The 14,704-nt window shown below is 46.4% G+C and overlaps 1 protein-coding gene across 3 annotated transcripts in view; it reads left to right on the top strand.

The window, feature by feature from the left end:
• Positions 1-14,704, top strand: part of LOC122943020 (serine/threonine-protein kinase TNNI3K) — a 228,599-nt gene that overhangs the window by 72,792 nt on the left and 141,103 nt on the right. For all 3 annotated transcript variants that reach the window (XM_044300379.1, XM_044300378.1, XM_044300377.1), the window contains 2 exons: positions 7,106-7,204; positions 7,633-7,771. In XM_044300379.1, coding sequence (XP_044156314.1) covers positions 7,106-7,204; positions 7,633-7,771 — 238 coding nt within the window. The remainder of the gene's footprint in view (positions 1-7,105; positions 7,205-7,632; positions 7,772-14,704) is intronic.

Here is a 14,704-nt window from a genome sequence, read left to right as displayed (position 1 = left end):
CATATACCATACATGCCCGCACATGTTTGCAGGCATGCATGGATATATATGCATACGGCTCAACCGTTCCTCAACAATCCCCCTGTTGTCGGACTTTATGATACGACAATATAATTGGGGGAACGGGTTGAGATATATTTGCCCCCCCTCAACCCCATCCTTGGTGGAAGTTCAGGAAGAACTGTAGTGTACACTGATTTTTAGGTACTTAGACATCCCTAATCCATTTACCTCCGACCTGCCCTTCACCGTAACCTACTCCTCTGTCCTCAGGATACACCATCGTCTTACCACACACCCACAGTCTTTTAGTGTCGGCCACCCCCACTTTGGAGTGACCCCACCCCCACAGTCTCTCGGTAATCCGATCTTCAGGTACGGCCCGCCTCCAAGGATTCTGGAGCGGGTTCACCCTCGCAGTCTTTCCTTTCGCAGTCTCTTGGTGTTGGCCACCCCCACTTTGGAGTGGCCACACCCCCACAGTCTCTTGGTACTCCTGCCGTCTAACTGGCCTTTCTTTCATCCGTCTCTTGGTGTCGGCCACCCCCACTTTGGAGTGACCACACCCCACAGTCTCTCGGTCGTTCTGCCGATCTTCAGGTATGGCCCGCCTCCAAGGCATCTGGAGTGGGTTCACCCTCACAGTCTCAGTCCCAACTTTCTTCAGTCAAATATCCGTTTCCATCTTGAAGGGTGCGGTTCTCCCGTGGACAGATTAATAGGTCTTTACAAGGCAGGTCAGACTCTTAAGCGGTGATGTCATAGTACCTAAATTCTACTGCGGAGAACACCTCCGCCACACTACACCTCCAGCCCTTCCCTTAAGAACCTCACCGTTCCAGGGTTCAAGGTGGCAAATGAATGATCCTGTCCCTATCGTGACCTAACCTTATCCCCATTCACACAAAATACATGTTACATCCCTCCCAACACCACCAAATTCCATGACATGTGTGTACCCATAGAGACTCATGCAACCTGGCATTCCTCTCTACCTCCAAAGACACAGGTAGGTCGTAGACCCCTGTGTCAATGGGAAACGACTATAGGATACAAATGTGTACAGTCAAATGATAGCTCACCGCAGTGCGTTGGGCGAGTTTTGGGCTGTCACACATTTGTACCTAGAGTGTCTATGGGTACACCATCGACCGACAAACAAAATCAATAAATGTGCTATGGGGTTTCAGGGTAGTACAAGTTATACGTCCCGAACCCCCATTGAAAACAAAACGTGTCCATACAATAATATTTGGCTACAGGAACCATGTTTGTGGTGTCCTGAGCCTCCTCCTCCGGATAGTTCTGTACAGTTCTGTCTGGTTCTGGTGTATTTTGGTCAATAAGTCCCTTGACCCTCCAACTGTAGATGACGATCACCAGAACCAGAAGAAGTTTCACTGGGTGAAACAAGTGATATGCTCTTCCACCCGAACGTCTCCAAATCTTCCTCCAGAGCCTTAAATAATGCTCCCGCTGGATTGTGGCACAGTCCTCCATCTCTAAAACACCTCTAGGCAGAGGTCGCTTGGCTGCCAAAATCCAGTGGGATCCTCTGGAGTCTCCCAAGAGCGTCAGGGGGAATAGCTGGCCTCTTCCGTGGCCTCTCCTGGGTTTTTCTTCCGCTCCATATAAAACCTATGGCAGAAGAAAATACCAGGTGCTCCCAGGGGAATTTCTCCCCTAACGGTGCAGTTAAATGTTCAAAAATTCCCAGCACCAATACCTTTGACCCATGGGTAGAGAAAGGTATTGGGCTGCCCTTTGTCTCACAGGACTCACTCCTCATTATCCCAACACTGGTGTCTGAACACCCTACCTTCAGAGGAGCGTGTCCTCTGCTACACATCCCTCTGCACCAACAGATAAGGATGGCCTCCCTACTAGGTTAGGATAACTGGAGTTCTGTGGACAAAGCACCATCTTGATGGCACCGCATCCCTGTCCACTCATGTGTACCCAGGCTGACTTCCCCCTGTGATCCTATCTTGTGGAGGCCCGCAGAACCAACGGCATAGGCATGTCCCGGCTCCCCAGGACCCCACAACACAAGAACACAGTCCACCCTCTGCTGCCAAACACTCTGCGTCCAATCCCTATCAGAGCTGTGTTACCTGCTCGGACTAGAATTAAGTGCGCAGCACAACATTACACCAATGTTGTCTGTCCGCCCCAGTCCCCAGCGCAACACAGCCCTACCGAAAACCTTGAGCACAACAGTGTTATCTGTATCGATCCGAGACCCTGGTTGCCCAGAATAATATCACATCATCCTTTGTGTGCTGCATGAAGAAGGTCCTTATGCCTTCTCCCGACCAGCAGGATTTCCCGTGTGACATTATCTGCTCGTGACCCTATACGTTCTCGATCCACAGTATAACACTGCTCCGCTCCAAGGGGACACAGAATGAAACAAGACAGCAGACGGGACATTACAACACTACATAAATCAGCCTGGTGGAACACACTCATAGACAAGGACCACCATCAACATCAAAGAGAACGTTACAATGGACAACAAAAACACACAACATGGACATGTATAGGGTACAAACGGTGTAACAAATAGTACAGGGGTGTCAAATGTTGCCTAGCCTAGCTTGGCCACTCTGGCCCCTCAGCAGCTAGATGGTGCTGCCGAGAGGTAACCCCTTTATGGCCAAGCTGACTAGACCCCGCTGCACCATTTGCTACCTGAATCCCATCACTGGACACATTGCAATTACTTGCACAAGGGCAATTCCTTGCAATGTGTCCTTTGTTCCCACACCTGAAGCACCTGATTGGGCTTTCTGTCCTGTGTGTTTTGCAGTGCTTCGCTATATGACCCAAGCCACCACAAGCAAAGCATTTGATGTTTGCCCTGGTGTGGCTTAGGTCCGTCCACACTGCAACCGCGCTCCCTGAATTGTTCCATCTTCAGGGAGGCACTTTTCACGATGTTTCTTTTCCCCAAAGTCAGGGAGAAATCTCTGTTAGTCTGGACAGGCTTGGTCTGGTGATTTGGCCTGTCACAGACTACTCTCCCCCCTATTTGCCCTGCATAGGGCAAAGTTTTGGGATATTCCGACCCTGACTTTATGGGAAAACAAAGGGCCGGCACCAACTTGGTGATGACCTGTTGCATGCCAGACATTAGCTGGGACCTTACAGCAACCTCAGCCTTCAATTTGGCTACCGTCACATTAGTAGAGGCAGTCCGCTCCTTGAAGGCCTTGACCTCAGTATAAGACTGGGTCAACTTAGCCTCAATTTCCTCCTTCTGCTTCTGCATTTCCACTAATTGTGACCGTATTCGAGCCACCTGCGCATCTCGGTCAACAGTAGACTGCGCATTCTCCGCCAGCTGTGCCCGCAATGCCGAAACCTGGTCGGAACTATTGGCACAGCCCTGGCAGTGAACAGCCGGAGGAATTGTCTCTGTTGACTGAGACACCAGCGCCACTTCCTTTGGCTTACAGATGCTAGCCTCAAACGTATGAACGAGTTTGGCCAGCATCCGAAGCCGTTTAGTGGCCTTATTCAACACCGTCCGTTTGTTAACACAAAGCTTGTCATAACTACAAGCCTGTGCCAACAAATCGGACCACAGCATTTCTGCTGACTTGTATGTGGTGGGGAGGATGGGATTGAATGTACTGTGTTTGCTCAAGTGTTGCAGTGTGGGGAAGTCCATACTCACCGTTTGAGCATCCATCTTCTCCTTGGGGCCGTACCTCCTCGCAGCTGCTTGGAAGAAGTCCATTTTCCCGGAACGCCTCTTCCCGACCAGCCTGACTTTGTACGCTGCTCCCACGAAGATGGATCTCTTCCAGTGACGTATCCTCTTCTCCCTCGCAATCACTCGAGCGATGTAGTGACCGTGCAAAGCAAATAGCAAAATATTAATTCACAGATAGAACATAGATTCTCTGCTAAAGATTTTGATCTGCGTTTGGTGTTGTGAGGAAGAGTCGCGTTACCTGTCCGAATTATCAGGTCCTAGACGCTCAGACCGCTGACCACGTCTCTCCTAGACGCTCAGACCGCTGACCACGTCTCTCTTGCCTGATAATTCACAGGATAACCGACCTCTAACCTCAAAACCAAACACAGATTTCAAAATCCAAGCAGTGGGCCTGGCTCGCCAATGTAAAGGGGGAATATTAATTACCAATATTATGCGAATATCAGATAATTAATATTCCTAAATAGGAGGAGCCGTCTAGTGATGACTCCGCCTATTTATGCCTTTATATAATAAATACACAATACTTTCGCTATGCTTTACACTAATCACTATACTAGCTGCATGCGCCTTACTAACTCGCTACCGCTAACAAGTACACACTACACAAAGGGTACAAGTAACAGTATTTATTACAATACACTACGCACGCAATACTGACAACAATACACAGCACTACACATATACAATACTCAAACTACGCTACACGTTCCCAATTCCACCCATAAACTAACTAGACAATTCACACATACAGGTATAACAACCCACCCGCCTAGCTCTATACTGTCCCTACGGGGTTACAAGACAATACACACATCAATGGCTCTGCAGGGGTTAATACTTGCAGGCCATGAAATATTGTTTGCAGAGCACCTGCATGCTCAACAGAGGCAGGCAGGACAGGGGAACAGGGCACGGACATCAGGGGGTGTAAAGTGTCCGGGGGGGGGGGGGCCAGGGCAGAGATACCAGGTAATGCCTGGCAGGGAAAGGGTTAATCAGGGGAGATCATGCACACAGGGAGCCAGGGGAATATGGATCCCAGGGGTGTGATACAGGGAAAGGGTAAATCAGGGGTGGGTTAGGATAGTGGAATAGGGGGGGGGGTTAACCAGGGGTCAGGGAGTGGGGGGGTTAATGGAGTTGGTCGGATAGGGTGGGAGGTGGTGATACTTATGGTCGTCCAGGGGTCTGCTCCGGTCGCAGGACGCACTCTCCTGGGTCCGGTCCTTCAGGAGGGGGCGGCCAGGCACTTCTATCGAGCGCCGATCGCGCTCTCCTATTCCGGTCCGGCGCTCTGACCTGAGCGCAGCACGCGTTCTGCTTCCAGCTATGAAGGGGGGGGGGGGGGTCCGGCCGGGCTCTTCAACCGGAGGGGCTGGAGCCGCGCTGTACTGAGCGCCGATTGCGCTCTCAAGGTGGGGGCCCGATCTTCCTGAGCGCAGGACGCGCTCTCCTCTCATGGGGGCCCTGACCCTAACTAACCTCCGGAGTGCCGGGCCGCCGGATATTTAAACCCGGCCGCCCGCACTCCCGCGCTGCGCCGCCCATCATCCACGTGGGCCGGCGCAGTGATATGATGTCACTGCGCCGGCCCGCACATCGGGGACGCGCTGCAGACAGGCGGGAGATGCCTTTGATCTCCCGCCTGCTGCCCTTAGCATTCCGGACAGTGCGATTGTAATCGCACTGTCGGAATGCGCATAATAGGAGGAGGGGAGGCTTCTCCCCTTCTTCTATCATGCGTAATTATCTCCAGCGGCGCTGGAGATAATTACAACAAAGGGCTCAGATTCTGTTGAATCTGAGCTCTTTGTATCCATCAGGATGACCGGACCCTTGTCCAGTCATTCTGATGCAATTAGCCAGATTGCATCGGTTTGAATGCTTGGGGCACATTCAAACCGATGCACCTGGTTTCAGGTGTAGGAGGGGGGGAATATTATATAGTATACATGCATATGGATGCTTGGGGCACATCCATACACATGTATACATAAATATCACATGTATCTAACGGGGGCACATAATTATATAAGGGGGCACAAGCCCTTACATTATAAGGGGACACAAGCCCCTACATTATAAGGGGACACAAGCCCCTACATTATAAGGGGACACAAGCACATATATCCCACAGGGGCCACCATGAGCCCCTGGGGATCCCCATGAGCAGACGTGCGCAGATGTTGGGCACATCTGCGCACATCATCCCATGATGCGGTGGATAATGCATGCACATATACCATACATGCCCGCACATGTTTGCAGGCATGCATGGATATATATGCATACGGCTCAACCGTTCCTCAACAGTAGGCAAGGTCAAATGACCACACACACCACACCTGAAGCAAGGGGTGTGGGCATTACCAAAACAACACAAATTCCAATTGATCCACAAGGAACTAGTAAGATCAACGTGTTGCCAATCCTTCTGATCTCCTGGCACCTGTCACTGAAATGTTTGTGACACCAGTAGGCCGAGAAGCCCCATTGTAGGAATAGAGGAAGAGGCAGCAGGTGGGTGGCAGCTTCAGAATGGTGGCAGCAGCACGTTGCCAGAAGTAACGGCCCATTTTGCACAATATTCCGGTTTGCCAGCCCACTACAGTATGATGATCATTAGTGGCAGAATGATCTACTCTATTGCATCAGGAATCGGTGTCTGGAAACCTACTCCTGATTCATCTTTATGAAGGATACTCTCAACATTTTGGTAGAAAAGACAACTTCTCTTAGGGGTAACTATGAACCCCGCCGCAGTGAACACCCGCTCTGATGCCACACTACTGGTCGGGCATGAAAGCATGCCCAAAACTCGGCCAGTTGCGGCCACACCTCAAGTTTGCATGCAAGGTAGTCCAGGGGATCTTGGATCATGGGTGACAGGGTGCAGTCCAAGTATGCACCACCTGCTGTTTCAGGTTCTGCTGTATGTCCAACTGCTGATGTTGCTGAGTGGTTTCTTTAGTAGGTGAGAAAACTGGTCTTCATGCATGGAGTTATCATGTTCTCCCCATGTTTTTATGGGTTCCTTCAGGTGATCTGATTTACAAGTTTATTTTGGAATTTAGACTGTGAGCCTCAATGGAGATTGGTACTAAAGAGTGTGAGGCCTGGCCTGACCGTTCCCATTTTACATGTGCACCACTCTTCCTCCATGTTGCTGGCTCATTTCTCTCTACATCCATCAGATACTTTTTATTTTTTTGTTCATAGTCCAATGAGTAAAATATTTTACTCTAATCGACTAATTCAGATGTCGGCGCTCTCTGCACCCATCTGTAGCGGATCTGCTGGTGTTTGTGTTTCATCACCCTTCTGTCTTTCCTTAACTTCTTCTCATATGTGAAATCTTTATTCTTTCACGCTCAGGCGGTCGACATTTTATTACAACACGGGGCATATGTCAACGTTCAGGACGCAGTATTCTTTACCCCATTACACATTGCCACGTACAACGGGCATGAGCAGGTGAGATATATTAACTTGAATTGTCTGTAGGGATGTGAACAGAGATGTAGCAGAGCTTGATTTGTTATCCTATCGTCAATTTTTTTTAAAGCGTGTCAGAGCTCTGGTTTTCTGATATAGAGCTCCAAATTCACTGCTGCCCTTAACACCAGGCACATGATAAAATGATGACTTCCTCCACTAGGGGGAGCTCACTGCATAGAGATGTGTACAGCTTCAGTTTAACTCTATAAAGCCATATGCAGTGAGGTCCCCCTAGTGGCAGCAGAAGAAATCATATCATTTAACTCTGCTTTTTAAGAAAGGCTTAGGGGGACAGTGTTAAATCAATGATTATTTATGACAACCCAGTTGCTATGCCTTATTAAGGGGAGTCTTCGCTTGAGCACCCCCTCTTACCCATCTCCCATTTTCTTGGTACGCGGTAGGTCACTCGTCTTCTCTTGAAATTTGGTGCAGATGTTAATATGAGTGGAGAGGTCGGAGACAGACCCCTGCACCTTGCCTCAGCCAAGGGATATCTCACAATCACAAAATTATTAATGGAAGAAGGTACCAAGACAGATGGTAAGCAAATTTTTTCACTTTTTAGATATGGGGAGCCCCTCAACTAATTTTGGGGTATAGTACAGTCGTGGCCAAAAGTTTTGAGAATTACATAAATATTGGAAATTGGAAAAGTTGCTGCTTAAGTTTTTATAATAGCAATTTGCATATACTCCAGAATGTTATCAAGAGTGATCAGATGAATTGCCATGAAAATTGTCCTTCTTTGCCATGAAAATTAACTTAATCCCCAAAAATGCTTTCCACTGCATTTCATTGCTGTCATTGAAGGACCTGCTGAGATCATTTCAGTAATCGTCTTGTTAACTCAGGTGAGAATGTTGACGAGCACAAGGCTGGAGATCATTATGTCAGGCTGATTGGGTTAAAATGGCAGACTTGATGTCACGACTGTGACTGATCCAGACAGGTCTGGGAGGAGAAGGTCGCAGCGACTTGCTACTCGCGATAGCTTGTGAGTTTGCTCCGTGGTTCAGGGTATGTCATCCGGGTTTTGCCTTGTGAACCTTTTTGTCCTGACTGGGAGTTTGTAGGCATCCTTCTCAGGTGAGTCCTGTCTGCCACTCCCAGCTACTATATTAGTTTCAGTTTCACTTGCAGTCATTGCCAGATATAGTCCTTACTTCCAGTGCTATTCTGACCTTTGAAGGAGATCGTTTGATGGTATTGCCGTGGAGCTCTGGTCTGGTGTGGACTGTCGTTATTGGGATCACCTTCTCTGCTCGTGACTGGATAAGTCTATCTATGTTTGATTGTTTGTTTGTTTGTTGCTGTCTTACCCTGTTGTTCTCCTAGACATGAGTGATGGTGACTAGTGCTCCCATCTGCCTTTCCCCAATCTAGTCTTGTTAGGGTGACTGAGGGTTTAGGCATCCTGCTCGCCGCACGGGTTCACACCCCGTCTAGGGTATCAGGGCAGACAGGTGCCAGCTTAGGGTTAGTCAGGGGTGACCGTTCTATTTCCCATCCGTAGATAAGGGTCCCCCTTCCCCTCCGTCTGGTGCGACACGACTGCTGCTGGGATAGCGGTCGTGACACTTGACCTGTTAAAAGGAGGGTAATGCTTGAAATCATTGTTCTTCCATTGTTAACCATGGTGACCTGCAAAGAAGCGCGTGCAGCCATCATTGCATTGCATACAAATGGCTTCACAGGCAAGGATATTGTGGCTACTAAGATTGCACCTCAATCAACAATTTATAGGATCATCAAGAACTTCAAGGAAAGAGGTTCAATTCTTGTTAAGAAGGCTTCAGGGCGTCCAAGAAAGTCCAGCAAGCACCAGGATCGTCTCCTAAAGAGGATTCAGCTGCGGGATCGGAGTGCCACCAGTGCAGCGATTGCTCAGGAATGGCAGCAGGCAGGTGTGAGCGCATCTGCACGCACATTGAGGCGAAGACTTTTGGAAGATGGCCTGGTGTCAAGAAGGGCAGCAAAGAAGCCACTTCTCTCCAAAAAAAACACCAGGGACAGATTGATCTTCTTCAAAAAATATGGTGAATGGACTGCTGAGGACTGGGGCAAAGTCATATTCTCTGATGAAGCCTCTTTCCGATTGTTTGGAGCATCAGAAAAAAGGCTTGTCCGGAGAAGAAAAGGTGAGCGCTACCATCAGTCCTGTGTCATGTCAACAGTAAAGCATCCTGAGACCATTCATGTGTGGGGTTGCTTCTCATCCAAGGGAGTGGGCTCACTCACAATTTTGCCCAAAAACACAGCCATGAATAAAGAATGGCACCAAAACACCCTCCAACAGCAACTTCTTCCAACAATCTAACAACAGTTTGGTGAAGAACAATGCATTTTCCAGCACGATGGAGCACCGTGCCATAAGGCAAAAGTGATAACTAAGTGGCTCGGGGACCAAAATGTTGACATTTTGGGTCCATGGCCTGGAAACTCCCCAGATCTTAATCCCATTGAGAACTTGTGGTCAATCCTCAAGAGGCAGGTGGACAAAGTAAAACCCACTGATTCTGACAAACTCCAAGAAGTGATTATGAAAGAATGGGTTGCTATCAGTCAGGAATTGGCCCAGAAGTTGATTGAGAGCATGCGCAGTCGGATTGCAGAGGTCCTGAAAAAGAAGGGCCAACACTGCAAATGCTGACTCTGCATAAATGTCATGTAATTGTCGATAAAAGCCTTTGAAACGTATGAAGTGCGTGTAATTATATTTCACTACATCAGAGAAACAACTGAAACAAAGATGTAAAAGCAGTTTAGCAGCAAACTTTGTGAAAACTAATATTTGTGTCATTCTCAAAACTTTTGGCCACGACTGTAGACACTGAAGACTATTCCCACCTCTCACAGGGTATGCCATAAATGTGGATCCAACAAGCACCTATCTTCAGAACAGGGGTCACCAGAGCCTGTCTGGGGAGGGGGCTGCATATGTGCTCAGCTCAGCTATCTCTCCATTCATTCTTCACTTGGATGCTGTGGCCAGTGGTCTGCACTCCAGGTGGATCAGGGGACCTCCATATGCCAGAGGTGACACCTCTGGAGTATGAAGATGGACATGCCAGACATGTCTAAGATGGAAATACCCCTATAAAGTGAAACTTCACATTGGAAACACATAGTTAGCCAGTGCCTTGAAAAAGTATTCATACCCCTTGAACTTTTCCCCATTTTTACATGTTACACCCAAAAACTTAAATGTATTTTATTGGGATTTTATGTGATAGACCAACATAAAGTGAAGTGACAAGAAAATGATACATGGTTTTCCAAGTTGTTTAATAAATAAAAAGCTGTATTCAGCCCCCTGTACTCTGATACCCCTAAATAAAACCCAGTGTGACCAGTTGCCTTCAGAAGCCACCTCATTAGACCACCTGTGTGTAATGTATTCTTTTCTGTGAAGGCCTCAGAGGTTTGGGGATCAAGGTTGTTTTCCCTTATAGAGAGGAGGTGACTGGGAGAACAGGATTTTGCAGAGGGAGACCTGGTGGATATTTGAATTGAAAACAACCCAACCGAGGGGTCCTAATGAACAACTTTTCTATGGCTGTTATATCTAGGTTCCACCAAGGTCCCCCTCTGTGGACATGCTAATGTTGGAGGTTATATTACCTAACAGCGCCTATTTTTTCTAGACCCTGTTGACCATTTTAATCCTGGCTATTTAAAGCCCTGTTTATACTAGGCAGAGTTACTATATAGAGACACATAGCAGAACTGGACTGTAGGCATGGCAGAGGTGACAGTTGACCAGGGACTTATTAACTTGCCTGGGACTTTAGCCTGCTGGTATTGGTGTCAAGTGGCAGCTATTGAATGCCATGCATTAGAGGGGAGGGGGTCCCTTGTTAATCCAGAAGCCTCCTCCAAACTCGAACTGCTCCTGACATATAATAAACTTAACAGATCAGTCAAGAGCAACTTGTTGATTGTTTCCATTAATATTTTATAATTTACATAGAGTAAAATTAAGCTGAAACAAATCAGAGACCCCATGAAAGACGATAAGGAGGAGTATGTCTTTCTTAAAGAAAAGTGTCTTTGTTCAGAATTATATCCCACTTCTGACACAAAGCTTCCAAAACCCCTGACAATAACATTGTCTGCGGTAGCTTATAAGCGGCTCACCCAAGAACCCCCTATGGATTAGGTGCACTCCTCTGGGTACACCCACCTCCAAATAATGGTAAATTCGTATATAGGAGGGGCACTCAATTATTTGAGAACTCTGGGCAGCAGATTCAATGATATTTATTAATCATCAAAACAACACCTCATATGCATAAAAGAGCATCAAGCGAATCACACAGAATAAAATCACATTAAATGAAATCACTAACATGCAGCTGAATAGATGGTTGTAGGAGAGGATTATACTACGATGCTCTGGTTTGAGTCATACAATAGCGCACCTCATTGCTATAAGCCTCTAAATGGACTCACATTGAAGTGACTGGTATCAATAACTCTAGTTGTGACAATGAAATGACAAAGATGGTCCCGTATGAAGACAGTCCCTCTAGGTTACAATCTGTCCATCTAATATGGTTGTATGGGTTCCCAGATAAGAGTTGGTATAGTACGTTACCATCACGTTCTGAAATGTCAGCTTCCTTCTTCTCCTACCGCCCGGACCTACTACGGCGTCCCGTGTGGTCTCGCGGTCGTAGCGCGGCGTCCCACGTGACCTGGCGGTGTCTTCACGTGACTGGGTAGTCTCCACGTGATCGACGTAAGCTTTGTCGGAGATAATCAGCTGTGCGTACCCAAATATACGCGATGCGTTCCACCAGGAAACTTTAGTCCGGATCTTTATAGACGTCTTTGGAATCCAATAACACCGCTTATAATATGGGTGCTTGCTGAGACACCAGGGCCAAACGCGTTTCAGGGTACCTTACCTTCCTCAGTGGCAGTGGCAGCAAATGGCAGATTCAGCGTTTTTATACCATACTTGGTCAGAAAAGGATGATGGGATACAGGCATTTCTCAAACTCTGGTATAGAGTGATAATTGCCATATATAGATTACCGTGATGTCAGTAATACCTATTCCATATTCATCATACCTCTATATAAGACCATGACGAAGATACATATAGAAATACATATATATGAAATAAAATAGAATAAAATGACAATAAACCTGTATACTAATAAAATCAGGACATAATTACAATATTCATACAATGATAAAAATGTATATTTTTTTTAAATAAAAAATGTATAAAAAAATCTAATAGACATCCTGGCTGATAGTGCAGAGAAGAGAAGGGGGGCGATCTGATAATGAGGTGGGGTCCAATTGCTGTCCATCACAACTCACAGAGGCACAAATGTCCCTTTTAAACAAAGGCCTTAAATTTGCTCCGACCCAAAAATTGGATAAATTCTCCACATTTATAGGAGTGGAGAAATTTATGAGGAGACTATGTCTAAAAAAAAAAAAAAAATTTTAAATCCTATCTGTCCCAATAATGTGGAAGTAAAAGAAATAAAGAAATACCCACATACTACCCTTAAACTAAAACCTAGAAAGTATCCTAAACAAGATACAGGGGAACACCTATCAACATTCAAAAAGAATGTAGAAAGAGAATTAAGACTCCTCAAAAATGGCAGAATTCAAGATAACCTCAGCCGTAAAGAAATTGAGGCTATCCAGGAACTACAGCAAACACATGATATCACAATACGTCCAGGTGACAAGGGTGGGGCTGTTGTAATGGACACTGAACTATATAGAAAGGAGTGTCTAAGACAGCTTAATGATATAATAACTTCTCAAAAATGTAAAACAGATCCCACAGAAAACTATTACAAGGAACTCACAAACCTGTGTAATGTGGGGCTAAAGGAAGGGTTTATGGTAGACAGTGAGGCTAAATTCATCCTGGGGACGCAAAGGAGAATACCAGCATTCTGTTGCGTCCCAAAGATCCACAAAAATCCAAGGTCCTCACCTGGAAGACCGATTGTCTCAGGGATAGAATGCATCTCGTCTAATTTATCAAAGTATATTGACCAATGGTTACAACCACTGGTCAAGGAGACTCCATCCTATATTAAAGATACAACTGAAATAATACAGGTCTTAGAAACATTAAAATAGGAGGACCATTATATTATGGGCACTATGGATGTTAGCTCACTGTATACAGTGATAGAACACAAAAAAGGATTACAGGCCCTAGAAGAACATTTTGGAAGGAGGGATCAATTGGAGGCCAAACAGATAGATTTCCTTTTGAAGGCTGTGAATTGCATACTATCTCACAATTATTTTTCGTTTGAGGATCAGTTCGATTTACAGCTAACCGGTACCGCCATGGGCACCAGAATCGCCCCCAGCTATGCCAACTTATTTCTGGCCCATTGGGAGGATGATGTCATCCTGCCAAGGCTGGGGACGAGTCTGGTGCTCTGGCGCCGGTACATCGATGATGTTTTCTTTATATGGCAAGACGGTAGAGAATCCCTGGATTGTTTTCTGGCTGAGATTAATATAAATGACAATGTATACCTACAGTAGATGTTACTGAGGCTATCTTTTTGGATCTCAGTATTAAAGTAGAGGCTTCAAAAATTATCTGTAGCACTTATACTAAGTCAGTAGCTAGGAACAGTTATATCCGCTTTTCCAGGTGTCATTTGCCTAGATGGCTCACTAACATACCTGTGAGACAATTTAGACGGCTCAAACGAAACTGCTCGGATAACGAGCAGTTTGAGGATGAGGCTTACAAGTTAAGCCAACTATTTACAGATCGAGAATACCCAACGAAAATTATTAGTGATGCATTGGGGAAGGTTCGACATATGAATGGGGATGATTTTTTTCGGCCAGGCAACCCAGCCCAGCTAGATGAAACACTACAATTAATACTGCCATTTCATTCCCAACATAGACAGGTAGAAAGAATAATAAAGAAATATTGGCATTTCCTGCTTGATGACAAACTTGTAGGACCTTTACTCACAGCAACCCCACGCATTACTTACACTCGAGCTGCTAATCTTGCCTCTAAAATAGCACCAACGGTCAAAAGACACACCCAAGGGGAAGAGACGTCCAATTGGTTAAAGATGAAGGGGTTCTTTAGATGTGGAAGGTGTTCGAACTGTAAAATCACATCCTTTCCGAAAATTTGCAGACCGCACATGGCAGCAACCATAATAGAAAAAGCCTATTGTTGTCCGCGATTGCGGATAAGAATAGGACATGTTCTATCTTTTCTGCGGAGCCATGGTACAGAATAACGGAGTGCTGTCCGCGTCTTTTGAGGGCCCATAGAAATAAATGGATCCGCAGACCTTCCGCAAAATTGCGGAACGGGTGCGGATCCGTTCATACGGCCGTGTGAATGAGCCCCAACCTCCAGTGATAATATTATCTAACCATTCCTTATCATTGCAGTGACCTCTGCAGGGGAAAGGCAGCATTACAAGTTGGCCATTCAAATAA

The sequence above is a fragment of the Bufo gargarizans genome, chromosome 7 (genome assembly GCF_014858855.1).
Source record: "Bufo gargarizans isolate SCDJY-AF-19 chromosome 7, ASM1485885v1, whole genome shotgun sequence".
NCBI classification, from domain to species: domain Eukaryota; kingdom Metazoa; phylum Chordata; class Amphibia; order Anura; family Bufonidae; genus Bufo; species Bufo gargarizans.
Note: the sequence above shows the minus strand (reverse complement) of the source record. Positions and strands in the feature narration are given on the sequence as shown.